The sequence below is a fragment of the Crocodylus porosus genome, unplaced genomic scaffold, assembly GCF_001723895.1.
Source record: "Crocodylus porosus isolate Cpor-Errol unplaced genomic scaffold, CroPor_comp1, whole genome shotgun sequence".
Lineage (NCBI taxonomy): Eukaryota > Metazoa > Chordata > Crocodylia > Crocodylidae > Crocodylus > Crocodylus porosus.
The window spans coordinates 34,868,235-34,885,692 of NW_017728948.1; the positions used below are offsets into that span (position 1 = coordinate 34,868,235).

At 45.1% G+C, this 17,458-nt stretch overlaps 1 protein-coding gene across 1 annotated transcript in view; it reads left to right on the forward strand.

The window, feature by feature from the left end:
* The window catches only part of TBC1D19 (TBC1 domain family member 19), a 104,900-nt gene that overhangs the window by 11,067 nt on the left and 76,375 nt on the right, over positions 1-17,458 (forward strand). Inside the window, exons 2-4 of the mRNA XM_019553301.1 lie at positions 9,398-9,470; positions 12,700-12,745; positions 15,155-15,230. Of these exons, the coding sequence (XP_019408846.1) occupies positions 9,398-9,470; positions 12,700-12,745; positions 15,155-15,230 (195 nt within the window). The remainder of the gene's footprint in view (positions 1-9,397; positions 9,471-12,699; positions 12,746-15,154; positions 15,231-17,458) is intronic.

A 17,458-nucleotide genomic window follows, 5' to 3' on the forward strand; every position in this document is an offset into this window, starting at 1 on the left:
CAGGTCATGTCAGACCAACCTGATTGCCTTTTATGATCAGGTCACAAAAGCATTGGATGCAGGTGTTGCCGTGGATGTAGTCTTTCTGAACTTCAGGAAGGCCTTTGACACTGTCTCCGACCCCATCCTCATTAAAAAACTAGGCGACTGTGGCCTTGATGCCTACACAGTTAGATGGATTGCAGATTGGCTGAAGGGTCATACTCAGAGGGTGGTGGTGGATGGGTCATATTCGACCTGGGGGGAAGTGGGCAGTGGAGCCTCCCAGGCCTCGGTCCTTGGGCCCGCGCTGTTCAATATCTTTATCAGTGATTTGGATGACAGGGTGAAAAGCAACCTGTTTAAATTCGCTGATGATACCAAAATTTGGGGTGAGGTGAGCATGCTAGTAGGGAGGGGAAGACTGCAGAAGACCTGGATAGGTTACAGGGGTGGGCTAACAAAAACAGGATGTGTTTCAATACTGACAAGTGCAGGGTGCTGCACACTTATAGAATGGGAAACTCCCTTTTTGAGAGCACAGAGACAGAAAGGGATCTTGCAGTCATTATTGACTCCAGGATGAACATGGGCTGACACAGTGAGGTCACGGTTGGCAGGGCTAACTGGACCTTGTCGTGCATCCACAGGTGCATCTCTAGTAGGGCCAAGGAGGTGATCCTCCCCTTCTACGTGACGCTAGTCAGGCCACAGCTGGAGTACTGTGTCCGGTTCTGTGTGCCCCACTTCAGGAGGGATGTGGACAACATTGAGAGGGCCCAGAGGAGGTCCATCTGCATGATCTGGGGACATCAGGGCAGCCCCTACAATGAGAGACTGCGGGACCTGAACCTGTTCAGCCTTCACAATAGACAGCTGAGGGGGGACCTGGTGACTGTCTATAAACTCACTAGGGGGGACCAGAAGGGTTTGGGAGAGACCTTGTTTCCCCTAGCGCCTCCAGCATAACAAGGAATAACAGCCACAAGTTGTTGGAGAGTAGGTTTAGACTAGACATCCGAAGGCGCTACTTCATGGTCAGGGCAGCTAGGATCTGGAACCAACTTCCAAGGGAAGTGGTGCTGGCTTCTACCCTGGGGGTCTTTAAGAGGAGACTTGATGCCTACCTGGCTGGAGTCATTTAAGCCCAGTTTTTCTCCTGCTCAGGCAGGGGGTCAGACTTGAAGGTCTACAAGGTCCCTTCCGACCCAACTTCTATGATTCTATGACTGAGCCTCTGGTTGCCTCAAGGCATGGTTTGGTTTTTTCCCCCAGTGTATTGTTTGACCATATCCAGGGATCTAACTTTGCTCCCCCGCTGCAAATTTGCAGCATGGGGAACCGTTTGTTGTTCCTGCAAGTGCCTCTTGCAGTGTCTCAAAGGGTTTTGAGATGCTGTAAGAGGCACGTGCGGGCTCATCTGATGTGCCTTGTGACTGCAGTGTACCATAGACATAGCTAAGTTAACTTTAAACAAACTTGGGCACAGGTAACAGTCCAATTGTAGCAGCACAGATCTCAATGTAGGCTGCAAAGCATCAGGGTAAGCATTTGGGCAATTAGTCCTCATGGAGATCTATGAAAGTTCATTCTGGAGCATGATTGTTTAGTTTGATCTACATAGTTTCCATGAGGGTTGGTGCCATGGATGAGGTATATCCCATTCTGTGATAGGCTTGGGTAGCTTCCATGGTTTCCGATGGTTTTATTGTTTTTGCTGTGTCTGTGATGCAATTCCAGGGCACTCTCTCAAAAAAATGTATAAAGGACAGAAATACACAGTCACGGCTGAGAATACATTTTTTCCACAGAAGAGCTATTTCATCTCTGATCTCACAATCCTTGTCCTCAAGTGAAAACTACACAGTACCTCAAAAGATGGGCCTGGGAACAAAAATTCATATTTGTACTGGGCATTAAATTAATAGATGTAATGCAGACAATAGTATTATGGCTTTTTTAAATTTAGCTGGTCCCTCTTCTTACTTCTCTGTACCTCACTGATTATAACAATTCTCTTTCATTTGGAAGATAAGGTCTTATTCTTTTACATCATTAAGCCTATTTCAGTTTCCTTTAACTAATTCTGTAGCTACTTCTGATAACTTCTCTTTGTTCCCCTGATGTACTGCCCTCTCCCACTTCTTTATGTGGGGTTAGACAACAGTAATTGTTCTTCCTATTGTTTAGCTTAGACAGCATCTGCTTCCTTCCCAGATCAGAGGCAAACCATTTTCCCCCTATCTTTTTAGTAAAAGATACCACCAAACAAATCTTGCTTCTAATACTTTTTCATGGAAGTTTGAGTATCTCTCTCAATTAGGGGAATAAAAGCAATTAGAACTTAACAATTTTGGTGTGTGTGTAGAACTAATTAAATCTAATAAATTAATATGCTAATAATAGTGTGAAACTAATATTCAAGTCCTGGCACTTATCCAAGAAGAAAAGTTTTTGAATAGAAACAATGGTAGACTTGTTTTCAAAGATCCTTAGTGTTTGACATTTTATGGGCTTGTCCATAGGGACAGTTTACATTGGTGAAAACCAGGTTACATTATATGAAAAGAGCAGTGTCCATATCATGCATTTTCTTCCATTGATTTATCTGTCAAGCTCTTACAGAATTACAATGCCTAATAGAATTGTGAGTGATTTCATGTTGAGTAGGTTCATTGCATTAATTTCTGTATGGATCGGCGTGCTTGTCCTCCAGACTTTTCATAGCACAGTGTCTTTTTTAGATGGTTCAACTGTTTACCTCCTATGACATCTACTGCATTGGGGTCACAGAGACTGGATATCACCTGGTACTGTTATTGTACGCTTGCTCTAGAAATCAGAGTGCCTGACAAAGTCACCTAGCTATCTTCTCTAGCTAACCATGTGTCACTGTTTTGTTTTTTTCATTTTAAATGTACGCAGGCTGAAGTTTTCATTTGCCTTGTCCTGTTGAGTGCTGGTGCTCAGGCCTTGCTAGTGTTTAGGATGTTGCCATGATGCCATGAAGAGGGGTTGCCAAAGGATGGCATGTAGTGTTGTATCAAAAGCAAGGGTTTGAAGCTGTTATCCAAAAGGGTTCAAGGCAAAAATGGGACCTCTGGTAGTGCTCCAGTCACCTATTCACAATGCCAAGAGTTAGGCAGGATTTTGAAATGGGACGTCAACATAGACCTGCACTTTTTCTTGTTTATGGCCAATGAGTGAGGATATCAAGGAGTGCAGAAGCCACTTCCGCAAAGATGTGCCTGAAAACAAACAACTCTTTGATACACAGGACCTGAGTGACTAGAAGGTGGAGTCTTGGTTCAAGTTCTTCCTCTCTGTTTCCTGGTACCCTCTCCTATCCTTCTACTAGAGTCAGTTGTCTCCTGTTCCTCCCTCCTCTTCCCCCCCAGAAATCTCACTATACAGCAACTCCACCACTGTTGGTTTCTCAGCTGGCTGCTCCTCCTGACCAGCTCTTGGTACACTGCCCTTCTTTCCACCATGATGTGCACTCACTTGCCAGATATGCCAGATTCAGAACAGAACACCTTCTTATGGAAATGCCTTTTATTGAGAACTGAGTGTTCTACGCCTTGATTATAAAGTACATGGTGCTTTTTGATCGTACAGGAAATTAATTCAGTTCATCAATGCATATCTGCTACCAGTACAAATCTCATCAAGCTTTTTTTTTCCTTAGAAGAACATCCATCAGGGAGGCTTTTTTATTAGCATAAATCTTAGAAATACTTTTCTGTATCAGTAATATCTTTAATATGTGTTTTCCAATCTGCTGAAACATAGCAATATGTAAACAACATGTAGGTAACATCCTCACAAAGTGCAGTTTACAATGTCCCAACCATGTTCGTTTCCAGAATGCCAAATAGTGATTGCATAACAGCATTACTAGCACAGCAAACTTTAACTATGTCCCCAGGCAATATCAAATAGAATTTTAAATACAAAAAGTCTTGTTCTTTTTGGCTAGGGAATATTGCTTTCTTCTGGTTTCTGAAGATGGGCTATGTCCTTCCAGTCTCACAGAGTGGTAGGTAGGCAGTGTCATTCTGCTAAATAGTTGCAAATGTGTATCTTCCTGGGTTCTGCCTTAGCCTTCAGTAATATGCATCTTCCTTGCTGTTTTATTGCATGAATTTGGAGGGTCTGTTATGTTAGTGACTGCCTTACTCTTCTTCAAGCATTCCTAGGTCAAGCTCAGCAGGTTCACTATATTACTGCCTTCCTTACAATATTTGAATTGTGCTGTTAATTTTCAATCTTGTCTCATCACCACTTCCCTGTTCAGCCTACCTAGTTAATGAGAGTAGCAATCAGCCAGATGCCCATAATCTCTCTCTGGCTCACTGAGGTTCTATCAATTCTGCTTCCAAAGCATATGGGAGGAAAGGTAGAAAAAGGACAGCCTCCTGAGTCTCCTAATACTGATTGGAGAGTGGCATCACACAATGACTAAGTAAAAAAACCCCAACCTTTGCCACCATGGAAAGTGAACAGTATCTGCTTCTTCTGCTTGATATCTTTCTCACTTTACAGGTTTAGTTCCTCTGACCTTCAAACCTTCAAGCAACTGGCCAATATCTAACAAATTTGAGAGTTATGAGGGGGTGGGAATGAAGGATCTTATTCATTTTTATTTAATATGAATTTTTGTGTTAATTTTGGCCCAGCAGCCAAAGTCTTCCAATTCATAAAATTCATACATGTCTAAAAAAGATTACAAGATGCATGCAGCAAGCCACACAAATAGTCAGTCAGTGAACCTTCAGCTAGATGTATAGATCCAGGCACCTGAAATAGCCATCCCTGTAAACAACAAGTTGAATGATATTTAAAATAAAAAAACAACAACAACTGCCCAACGTACAAACTCTTTTTATAGAAGTAACTAACTGGCTTAGGCTGGTGCATTCACATTGGACGTACAATTAAACCAAAGGTTCACAATGCTCAAAATTGAAAGCAGACAAAACATGAACAAGACTTCTTGCAAGCAGCACTCCAGTTGATTGGCATACATCATTCTATTTAAAACCACAACAGCATGCAGGGGGTGCAAAACGACTGTCTTACAGGAGAAACATTCCTGATGCAGCCCATTAGTGCCATGCCCTTTCCTCAGAATTAGGTGTGCAGGGCATCCCTGATAAGGTGATGGTTGCTATTTGGTGGCATCTGGCAGCTTAAAGCATCCTGAAAGTCTGAATCTCCAGCTCCCAGGCCTCAGGTAGGCCGTCTCATGCTCTCACAGCTGTTGTGTAGAACACAGCATGCAGTTATATTTTAAAGCAGCTGTTTCTTGGTTGCCTGAAGCCATTCTGTTAGTGTCAGCCATCTACTTTTCAGTCTTTCAGTGTACTCCAGTGTCAATGTGAAGCTGTTTCAAGCCAGGAGTTCTTTTCTGTAATGCAAATGTCCAGTATAAGATTTCATCAGCCGTGGTAGAAGAATGTTTCAGAGGCTCCAAAAATTAGAGAGATTTCTGACAAATCATCTTCTTATCCTCAAGCTATTATTTTTGTCCTTATAAAACAATTGGCCAGTGATATGATGTTGACAATAGAGATGACCAAGACAGTGGTGATGATTATAATGCTGAGTGAAAGGACTGGGAAATCAGGAAGGGGAGTTGGGAAGGAGGTATGGGGAGGGAGGATGGAAGGTGTTGCGGAGGCAGCCCTTTGCATGATTGTGTTGGCTAAAAGTGGTAGCAGGCATATGGACACATGGGTATGTGGGAGCATGGTATGGTCATTGTAACAGGGATGAGAATGATATAACAGTAAAGGTGACTGCTGGACTGTCAAATTCATCATAGTGGTCATAAGGCAGGTCTGTAGAGATATAGGTAGGGGTGTATGTGTGTGTGAATTTATGACATATTTTTCAGGTATAAAAACTTGTACCCTCCAAGTAGGTACTTAAAAGTGCTGTTTAAGTAGGTACTCTCTAAGTGCTGCTTAGAAGTGTGTTTATGGAATACCTGTGCCAAAACTTGCAGCAGTTTCAAAAAAGGTAAACTACATCAATTCTGGATGAACTGAGTCTCTGGGTATTATATGCAAATTGCTAGAGCTATGTTTATTTCAAGGTTGGTGGTTTCAAATTTGTTCCTCACTTGTATGTGCTTAGGGAGAGCAGAGAATGACAGTAAGGAGGAGGGAAGGGACTACAGGGGGAAGAAGTTGCAGGGGGTGAGCGGGAAGACTGAAGCCCCCCGAAGACACCCACACCCCTGACCAACGCGTCCCGGAACTTAGGAGCCGGGACGAGCAGCAGCTGGGAGGAAATGCAGGCGCAGGCTCGGCAGTTCCACAGCTGCCTGAGCCTGCATATCAGTGAAGGCTGGGGGCGTGGCTTCTGAGCAGCGTGGGCTGCTCAAAAGACGGCGGGGAAAACAGCTGGGGAGAAGCTGGGAAGCCGGGAGTGGAACACCAGCTGTGGAACTGGCGGGCTCCAACTCTAGCTGCCTTGGCAAGGAGCCGGGCGCCTGTCAAAAGAATTTGACCAGGGAGGAAGAAGGCGGTCTCGGGGACTGGCAGGACCAAGGGAGCCCCATGGAGGGGCAACCTCTATGTGGAATGCTTCCAGGGAGCCACAAGGCTCCAACCAGGGGCTTGGGCATTGTAGCTGGGGACACCTCCTCCAGCTTGCAGGCACCCGCAGGCAGAGCTTGGGGGGTCATAAGCCCCGAAAAGGAGGAAGGAGGGGTTGCTGACTGGAAGGACCAGTGTGACTGGACTACAGGTCAGCCGGGCCCCAAGGAGATGACACTGGGGGAATGGGTAGAGGCTGACCACAGGATGATTGCCTGTACCCATGTCTACTAGGAGGAAAGGGGTCGGATGAGTATCCCCAGAGGATCAAGGGCCCTGAGAGAGGGAATCTTGGGAGCTCTGCCGGCATGAGCCAGACATTCAGTTAAGTTACCATTGGCCCTGGGTGGGGAAAGTTTAGTTCTCCTGAAGAGGGGAAGCCGACCCAGAGATAAGGGGTGGACCCCCAAAGATTGACGGTCAGTAAGGCCCATTCTTTCCAAGGTGGGAGACATCTGCAGAGCAGTGTCTACCCAGGCCAAGAATGTGGTAGGGGTGGGGTAAAGGGGAGATTTGGAGCCCCACAAAGACACCCCAAAGACAAGCCCCCCCCCCTCGGGTTGCCAACAGGGAACTGCCTCCCCAACAACATCAAAGGCGTGGCAGGAGAGAAGGGACAGTGCCCGGACCATCTAGGCAGCACCAAGACTGGGTCACACCCTGATGTTGCTGGGGGGCAAGGTACCCACAAAGAGGGTGCCAAGACCCTACAACACCTACCAGTGACTGGGGAGCAGAGGGGTATCTGATCCCCCAGATTTATTTGCCCTGTTGTAGCAGTGGGAAGGGGACAAATTCAAGATAAAACCTCCAATAATTAGATTCTATATCTGGATACTTATATCAAATTTATAAGTTTTTCATATATAATATCTAATTACTGAGGGATATCTTATACTTAGGGTTGTCTTATATTTGAGTAAATATGGTAATATGGATAGGACTTGGCTCTAGCTTTCAAATTCAAGATGATATGAGCTAGGCTTAGTTTGAGGCCTATTTCATCCTGTGACAGGAGGCTTGATGTTCCTGCCACTTTAAGAGCAGACAGGCTATGGCTGCAGCAGCCTACAGGTATGGTCTAAGCTGATTGCAGACGTCTCAGAAGGAGGGCTGAGCTTATGGAGGATATAAGCCCAGGCACCTGGGAAGCTGTGGAGCAGCCTCCTTTAAATAATAACAAATGTCATCAAGCATGGTGGGCAACAGAAGGGGTGATTGACCACAGAGAGTAAGGGTTGCAGAGAGTCCAGGTGCTTCATGGCTGCCCCTGGAGGTGGTACCTGTTAGGGCTGTATGAAATTTTGGCAGGTGTTTCATTTTGGAGGTGTTGGGCCATTTTGGTGCCTGAGACACCGAATCCAAATCAAAATGGAAGGCTCTGAAACAGCTCCGAAACAAATCAGAAGGCTCCGAAACATTCCAGAAGTGTTTTGGAGAATTTCAGATTTTGGAGGTGGGTTTGCAGGGAAATAAAAACTAAGAAGTGGGGGGAGAAGGAAGGACTGCTCTGATACTGACATCTGATTTGATTCCCCAGCTGTCTGATCGCTTCCTCCAGCTCTGTGGTCATTTTCTCAGCTCTTCCCAGGGGATACAGGCCCCCAATCTGCACACAGGGTTTCAGCAGGCTTCTGCTGCAGGCAGCTGCTCGGTGCAGTCCATACCAGGAAGACTGCGGTGCTGCCACTGGCCCCAGCCTGCAGTGGCAGCCTGCTGAAACCTAGCCTGTGCCTCCCTGGGAAGAGCTGGGGGAATTAAACTGGTGGCTGAGGAATCAAATCAGGTGCTGGGCAATCCCTACCGCATGACCTGGCTCCACAGGGAGCAGAAATCTGCACTGGTGTCTCCTCGCTGCTGCCCACCCTGTGCAGCCCTGTACCTCTGCTCCCTGTGGAGCCAAGTCACACGGCAGGGATCAGAAGGCTTGCTCCCCACTCCTGCGGTGCATCTCTGCCCCGCAACCCAGCGTGATGGGGATCAGAGATCTACGCAAGGGCCTCTTCGCCTGCACAGAGGACAGCGGCCTTCCTTCTCCAGATGCAGCCCCCAGGGCGACCCCCTGCAACCCTCTGGGGCCCTGCAGCCCCCAGCCCCAAGCCCCTCCCAGCTGAGCAGTAGGGCTGTGCGAACCTTCCCTTGTCTGAAACAGATTCAAAGGAGATTCAGCCAAAACGAAACAGGGCAGTGATCTGCAACATCAAAACTAATCACTGTCCTTCAAAACAGCTGAATCCGAAACCGAATTGAAATGCACCCGTTTCACATAGTCCTAGTACTTGTTACACATCCTTAAGACTGGTGGCTTGTACTGGTTTAATTTACAGTGCCTGGAGTTAAACTGATAAGCTCAGACCAGCCCTGGTAGAAAGCTGCACCTGCTCCTAACAGTCTGTTTAGCCTGGACAAGGGCCTGTTCTAACTTCTTTTTTTCTGTTTGGAAGTTATACTTTCATGAAATTGTCGTTGAAGATATTATACCTTAAGCTGTTCCATTTCCAAAGGTGAAATCTATTTTTCTCCCTCATATTTTCAGTGCTTGTAAGTCTCCTTATTCATTTTTTCCTTTTTATTGTATCCGAGTTCACAATTAATGTGTTAAATGTCTGTAAAACAAGATCTCTTATTACCATTTAAATTCAGAACTATTGCTGAGATTTTATGTCTTAAATCTATAAAATATATGGAAAGGATTCCTAAAAGTTACAATTGGCTTCTCTTGTGGATCTGTTTCTGCGTGTACTACTAAGCATGTTTCGCACTAACAATTATAAATGCTTATTTGCCTCTTTGCTTTTGTTCTACTTCGTTAGGTTAGTCTACACAAGCCAGAAATTAAACTTGAATCACTAAAAGAAGATATTAAGGAATTTCTGAAAGAATCAGGTTTGTTTTGTTTTTTTATTGAGAAATAAATTCTTTGATAAATAAATAGAGATGCAATATTCTGTAGTTCTAGAATATGACAATTCAGTGCTTGACAATCTTAGACTTGTCTTCTTTCTATTAAGTTATTTTAATTAAATGCACAAAAACAAAATAGGACATTTTGTTTTAATTTTAAATTCAGCTGTTTCATTAATTCAATCAGAAGGTGGCCAAGAATGAAGTCATGCATACATAAACTTAAATCATCATCCCCATAGTATTAAATGCAGTATAAATCGCAGATTGCAGTGCCCTTTTCTAATTATTTGTATATGTGAGGAGGGAGGAGCATACATCACACACCTAACTCCTCATATTATTGTCGATCTGTAACTTCTGTTACATTACCTTCCACTTACTATATAGATGGCACAATGCAGTTCTGTGGAGAGATACCCAGAGAGAAGCATTTAGCTGTGCTAGCATGGTGCTGCTTCTCAGCAGATTATGGTTGAAAGAAGTGTTTAATGAAATTTTAAAGGCCATAAAATTTGATAATTAGAGAAAGTTAGTAGCTATAGTTCAGGGCAGTTTAAGGATTGTCACAAAGAAAATAATATAAATAATAATTTAAGGCATGGGTGGGCAATTATTTGGGCTGTAGGGCCACTTAAGGCGTTTTGGTGACATGTTGTGGGCTGATGTGGGGGGTAGGGAGTGCTGACCTGTCAGTGGGGAATGGTAATTGATCATATCGGGCCCCAGGCCTGTCTGCCCCATGCCTGCTCCTGGGGGCACTGGACAGAGTGGGTGGGCATGTGGGGTCTCTGTAGAGACTAGCCCAGGACCCCTGTGGGCAGGGTGTACTTGGCTGGGCAGATGGGAGGGGGCTGCAGGTGGTTGAGGGGTGGTGCCTGGGAGTGGAATGGACAGGCAGGGGCCAAAATCATGGCGTGGGTGACAGCACAGGACTGGGGCAGAACTGCAACCTGCTCCCTGCATGTGTGGGGGCTGTATCTTGCACCCTAGGTCTGTGTTGTCATCGCCTTGTGATCTTGGCCCTCACCCTGCAGTCTCACTCTGGGGCGCTGCTCCCTGCTCACCCACGGCCTCATCCCATCCTGCTGGCTGAAGGTGACCTGCCTGCAAAGGTCCCGGGCTGATCTCCATGGAGACCCTTCTCGCCCACTCCATCCAGTGCCTCTGGTGGGCAGTGAGTGGTGGACGGGCCAGGGTGTCTGGGCAACAGGGCTGGGTCCTGCAGTTGCCGAGCTGCCGGCAATGGTAGGCAGTAGGGATGCACTGACAAAGATTTTTTTTTTTTACTGATACCGATGGCCAATTATTAACCAGCCATATCAGCCAATACTGTTTTGATAGCCGATATGCAGCCCAGCAGCTTGGAGAGCAGTGTCCGGCTGGTAAATTTGTTGGGGGTTAAGGAGTGTAGGGCAGCAGATAGACATTCCCACAGTGAGGGAAGTAATGAGGCTAGGTCAGGGGCAGGCGCTCCCCAGCCAGGGCAGGATGGGGTGTGGGAAGGAGCCACGGGCAGCTCATCCACAGGATGTGGAGGAGTGAGGAGGGGGAGTGGCTTCCTGCTGCTATGTGCAAACCCAGGGGCTGAGCCAGCTTCTTCCCAGTGCGGGAGCTGAGCCAGGGCTGCTCTTAGGACAGGGTAGACAGCAGTGGCACTGGGAGGGGGGCTATGTAGGTAAGCTACGGCCACCCCAAAATTTTCCATAGCCCCCCATAGCCACCCCTCCCAGTGCTACCGCCCATCCTGTCCCCACTCACCTTGAGCACAGCCCCGCCTAGCCCTCTCACTTGGAAAGGGCAGGTGCAGCCCCTGGCTCCAAGCCCGTAGCAGGCAGCTTGCCTTCGCCCCATGAATATCAGGGGGCATGTGGCCCCCAAGTCTTTTCTGGGGGGGTTGCGCAGCAGTGGGGAGTCACCCTGCTTTGTCCTGACTCCTGCTCTTGCCCCAGCCCCACTCCCTCCCTTACTGTGAGGCCCTCAATCTGCCCCACCCATGCTCCTTCTTTCCCACACAGACTTACCAGCCAAATGCTGCTTTCCAAGCTGCTGGGCTGCATTCCTAGCCATGTGCATGCTGAGACTGCGTGCATGTATGCAGCATTTTTTGGTGGTGTTATCGGCTACATCAGCCAAAAGAAGCTGATTGTCGATAATGTCAATTTTCATTTTATCGGTGCTAACTGAAATATTGGTGCCTCTTTAGTAGCCAGGCAGAGTGAGCTGCCACCATCATGGGGGCTGCGAGGAAGCAGAGTCCGGTTGCTGTGCTGCCCTCACCTCACTGTACACCCATATGTATATGTATGTGAAGACAGAGAAAGAGAAACCCCTGCATTTCCTCAAAAAATAGATGGTTTGTTTCTCTGCATGGCTAATTAGCCTGGGCAGAATTCTGCACTAAATACATTGCTGTTGTTACCTCAGCTGTCTTCAAAGCTATCTTGGATATGTCTCTATGACATTGCAGTATCTCATCTAGATGCACCGTATTTGTGCACAGTTGTCCAGCCCTTGCCCAGTCCTGTCATTTACTCCAGGTAATGCAAAGAGGTTATCAGAGGCACAAAGTGTCAGCAGTGTAAGAATGTGGTCAGGTGCCTGGGCAGCTGCTGTGTACAGGGGTAACAGAAAAAGCTGGGTTTTGTTTTCGTCCCCTGTCCCTATTGGCATCCAGGACGATTACGTCTTTCATCCCATCTTAATTAGGCCACTGCAAACCAAATCCCAGTGGCGTAATTAAGACTCCCAGGAGATATAAGGATCCAACTTTTGAGGCATTATTAGGTCCTTATTCCCAAATTCATGCGAAGTACTTTAGCATGTGCTGAACTGGAAACATACCTAATCCTATGTCTGTCAGCATTGGTTCCAATGATGTATAGTCAAGATAGGGTAGTATGTTGTAATATTTAAGGTTAAGATAAAAGAGTGTTTAGTGTTATTTGACAGCATATGATTTCTGTAGGAGCAACCTTTAACTTTGGTCTTCACTCTTCAGCAGTCTCTAAATGTAGTTTTTCTTTCACTTATGACTTGGGCATAGCTTGAAAAAGATGGAGAGAACTTAAGTAGATGCTAATTTGAAAGAAGCACAACAAACTTGAGTGGTTTTTAAAACGCCCCCTTCATTCATGCATTACGTAACAAGGTCAAAATTGTTTCAGGAGTGAACACCAATATGATTGTATAATTATTATTATTTTAACAGGATGGGAAAAGAAGCTTCAGAATGCTGTTTACAGTGAACTCAATGTGTGAGTTTTCTAGTCATTATTTTTATAATAAAGGTTTTATGCGTAAAGTTTTATTTTGAATCATGTGTTCTTATCTGAGTGTAGTATGTTAGTGTTATCCATTAATGTGCCTGTCATGTGAGGAGTATTTAATGTGTTTCTGATCCAGTGTTTCTTTTTCAGTTCATTTAAAAAAAAAGAGCCAAGGACAGCAAATAAACACTTGAAAACATCTCATGAAATTAACTTTTTAAAAATTAGTTCTTTATTAACATTGTGATTTGTTTTATTGGTTCATAGCTTGGGGCTTAAGGCACTTTTCTGGGAAGTGGAATTATGGGTTCAAAACCTGGTGGGGGTGGGAAATGTTTTTAACCCAGGTCTCCCATTTCCCAGGCAAATGCCCTACTTAATAAAATCCTGGGCAAAAGGAGAATGGGGTCTTCTCCGCTTTGCTAAGATGGTGTTTTACAAAAGTAGGTTCATTGACTGTATGAAGTAAGGTAATGCTTGGAGACTTAATCATTTAGAAGTCACCTCAGTGCCATTTTGGATGTGGACACATATAACACTTAGACTGGCTTCAATGCAGTTTAAATATGAAATGGCCACGCACAGAAGCCTGTTTAACTGGTTTAAAGCTGGCTGGAATGATTAAAATAATACCTGGAAAACCAAGTACTCTTTTGAACTGCTTCACAGAGTTTGTGCTACCTGTTGGCACCAAGCTTACCATGATATAGGCCTGGTTGTCTCTCCAAGCATCCCATGCTGTATTGTTCCACAGAATTCTGCTGCCACCTTGTTTTACCTTTTGTTGGCACTTTTTATCAATGAGTTCCCTTTCTACTGCTTCTTCTTTAAAAGCTATCTTTGTAACCACCAGCTGTGTCCTCATGCACCTCACTCATCTACTTCAGCATACCCTTTCAAGCATGGGTGCAAGCACTCCCCACCATCACTTACTCCAACAAGGTATGCTGGACTGAGTACTTATCCCTGCTCCCTGGTGTCAGAGCCATAGCACTTCAAGACCTGAAAGGTGACTGTTCTACCTGGTATGTGTGAACAGTGGGCTTCTCTCACCCTCAGCAGCTGTGAATTGGTTCCCAACCAATATCATTCTGTAGCATCTTGAAATCTTGTCTGTCTTGTTTCAGCTGTCAAGGCACTATGATAATACAGATAAGGGACACAGAAGTAGAAACATGACTTGTGTCCTAGAACTTCAGTGTTCTTGCCTTCATTGAAGTCATGATAAAAGTTATAGTAAATCTGTAGGTATTTCTCCACGGGGACAACACTAGTTTCTTATTCAATGTTTTTTGCTTGCATTCCATTTGAACGTACCTTGCATTCTGTTCAGTTGATTTGGTATCGTCACTTGATTTTTTTCCAAGTTTTATTAATTGAGTTATTTTTGGGGCTATTTTTCTCATCTTTAGAAAGCATTTCATAGAATTGTCTAGAAGTAGGGCTGTAAGGGGCCTCCAGAGGTCATCTAGTCCAGCTTCCTGCCCATGGCAGGATCATCCCTATCCAAACCCAAATTCTTTAATACCTTTACATTTTAACTTTTTATTACTTTACTAATGCATTTTCAGGATTTGATCGTTCATCCTATTTCTTCAGTATGTTCCTTGGTATTTGTAACTTACATTTTGTGTTCTTTATTCCAACTAGATGCTCTTCTTTCAGCTTTTGTGTTTTACTGTTATGCATTTCATAGCTGAAGATTCCAGATCAGTTAGATAAATTCCCTGAAGCTTTACTGGCTACTTGTATATATGCTCAATAACTATTTGAAGTGTAAGCTTATTAAGTTAATGAATGATTTTATTGAAGAAATATTATTTCCTGAAAAGGAAAAAATTCCAAATGGCTATAAAGATTAATTCTGAAGTGATTTTAATGATAAAGTTGTTTGATTTGTTTTAAATACTTGAAATCTGGCAACTTCTTTTGAACTTTCAATTTTATATTAACATTCTTGGCTAAAGCTTCGAATATTTATTTTGCATTTTTATTATACATCTGTGATACTTCAGAGGATAAGAAGAGTATGTTTTTATGTGATGCTTTCCTGTTCTTCAAGTTTGTATTGCCATACACAACATTATTATTTATGGTCCTCTCTGAAAAACAAAAAGTAGGCATAGTTCAATCATGACTGAAATCTGTGATGTTGTTAAGTGGTTTTTTTCCTGGATTAAGAGTATGCAGATAAATTATGGGCATTTGCTAATTGATAACATTTTTTTAAGTTTAAAGTCTGATCAGGGGTTTAAAATGGCTGCTGTATATGTTGTTATACTGTTTCTAAACATGATTAAAAAAGATGAGAAAAAATAATATTTATATTTCCCTGAAGAGCAAGAGACGTTAATGAATTCAAATAATAATTTGAACATTTAAAACTTTTCTTTCAAGGTTCCCTTCTCCCTGTCATCCAGCAGCTCCCCCTGAGCAAATGAAGGAACCGTTAGCTTATATGAGGAAGGCACAGGTTGGTTGTTTTCAATTTGACTGTTTTTCCATAAGAGTTTCTTAAGTTTTTATTAAGCAGATTTCTCTGGGACAATTTCATTATTTAGATTTGTATACACTTTAAAAAATAACATAACATTTTAGTTACTTAAGAGTCTAATAAAAATACATATGTATGATATTTCATAATGGCAGCATTTGCAGATATTGTTGAACCAGGGTGGGATACAGTACAGTGGCTATTAGAAGTTGCAAAATAGAGACTTATGGGAAATAGCATGTCTCGCTAAGTAAGATTGGTTGTATCTTGAAGCTTAGGGATATATATTGCTAATGAGGTGGGGGTTGAAGAGAGGCATAGAGACCATCACAGATAGTGGGGTCTAGAAAAGAAGTGAAATTGAGAAATGAAAAAAGGAGTTTGACAGGTGTGAGTAGAAGTCTAGAATTGGAGGAGCTAAGGAAGTGTGTAGGGGAGAGAGAATTGGTCGTAGACAGATAAATCTTGACTATTGAGAGAAGGAGAGAGAATATGTGACTTCAGTTGTTTACTGGGCTGTCACCAGTAAATTCAATTGGAAAAATAGTCCACTCTAAAGAATATGCAACGCTCTTCTCTCAAATCACTCTCCTGTTGAGCTAAGAATACTAGTGTATTTGATTCAGGCCTGCCTTGGAGTGTATTATGACCAAGTTTGTCACAGACCTTGCCTTAGAGTGTATTAGGACCTTGGCCTGGTTTTCTCTGATTAAGAAAAAAAATCCAAAACTATCTGATTTAAAACCCCTCCAAAATCCACATATTTCTGCGGTTAAAATGCAACACCACTGTATAGGTATCAGTTGAACACAATGTTTTATTGATATATTTACAATTTTAAAGTAAATTGAAAGCCTACCAGTGCCTCAGTCATTAATAATAAAATAAATTCTAAATACCTACATGTTTTGACATTTGATTTTGTTTTTTTTTGTCACGGACAGTCAGAGCTCCCCCTGCCCCCTTTGCTCATCAGGAAACAGGTCCAGCTGCATCTGTCCCTTTCGCTGCTTTGTGGTGCTGAGCAGCCCTTTTATGCCAGTGCCATTGCCCCTGCCCCTCCCATTGCCCTTTACTCCCAAGCCACAGCATCCAGCCCTGCCAGTGCCCCTCACTCCTGACCCAAGAGTCCCCATCTGTCACCCTGGTCATGCCAATGCCCCTCACTTCCGGCCTGCAGCTTCCTGGCCCTGCTGGTGTTCCTCACTCCCAACCCACAGCCCTTTGTCCCACCCAGCCCAGCTGGAGGAGGCCCCCAGCTGCCTCCAGGCCCCTGGTGTGTGGGGAAGTGGAGGAGTGTCTGTGAGCCAGGGGATATGTGGTCATAGGTCGTACCACTGGCAACACATCATGGGGATATGGCGGGGCTGTGTTCCCCCAGATACTGTGCTGACAGTGGAGTATGGGGCTGCAGCTGGCCCAGACCAGCATCAGGCAGGAACTGCCTCCACAGCCCAGTGGGCAGGACCCAACTCAGAAGCAGTGGAGTGGGAAGTCTCAGTACTGCCACCACCAGGAGCCCCATGCCACCCAAGTTGCCATGACTGGCATGGTGAGAAGCCTTCTGCCTGCTGCTGTTGCAGCCCTAATGCTGCCCCCACAATCATTGCTGTGCCACCGCCTTCTAGGAATGCCCTGGGGCTGCACTCATCATGTGAGGGGCTGGCATCAATCCCTCAGACCCAGTGCTGCCCACTCCAGCTGCTATGCTGCTTCCTCAGGATCAGCTAACTACATGCTGAGCCTTGTCTTAGGCCTGGAGTGGCCCCAGTGCCATGTGTGAGAGGGGTAAGGACGCAGCATACTGGGAGGAGGTTGCCTTCCTGGAACCAGATCCCTTTCTCCCAGGGTGAGCTGGGGAAGGCCTGGCTCAGGAGCAGGGAGGAGCCTGCCAGGTTCAGGCTGCAGTGGCAGAAGAGTGGTGGGAGGCTCAGGGAGCCTGTCACTCTGCCTGAACTGCTGTAGTGGGGTCAGGCAGACCCAGTGCACAGCTGGGAGTCTTAGTGCTGTGACGGGAAGGACTTGCCTGACTGCTCAGGGGGGCCTGGCACCTCCTCCCCTTCCTCCCTTCCCATTGGATCAGGATCTGGGCATGAGAGAGGGCCCCAGACTCAGCCCCAGCCCCTGTTGATAGAGGCAAAGTGAAGCCACAGCTCCACAGCTGGGCAGTGCCCCACAGAGGCTTGACCATGCCTTCCTGCTGCCCC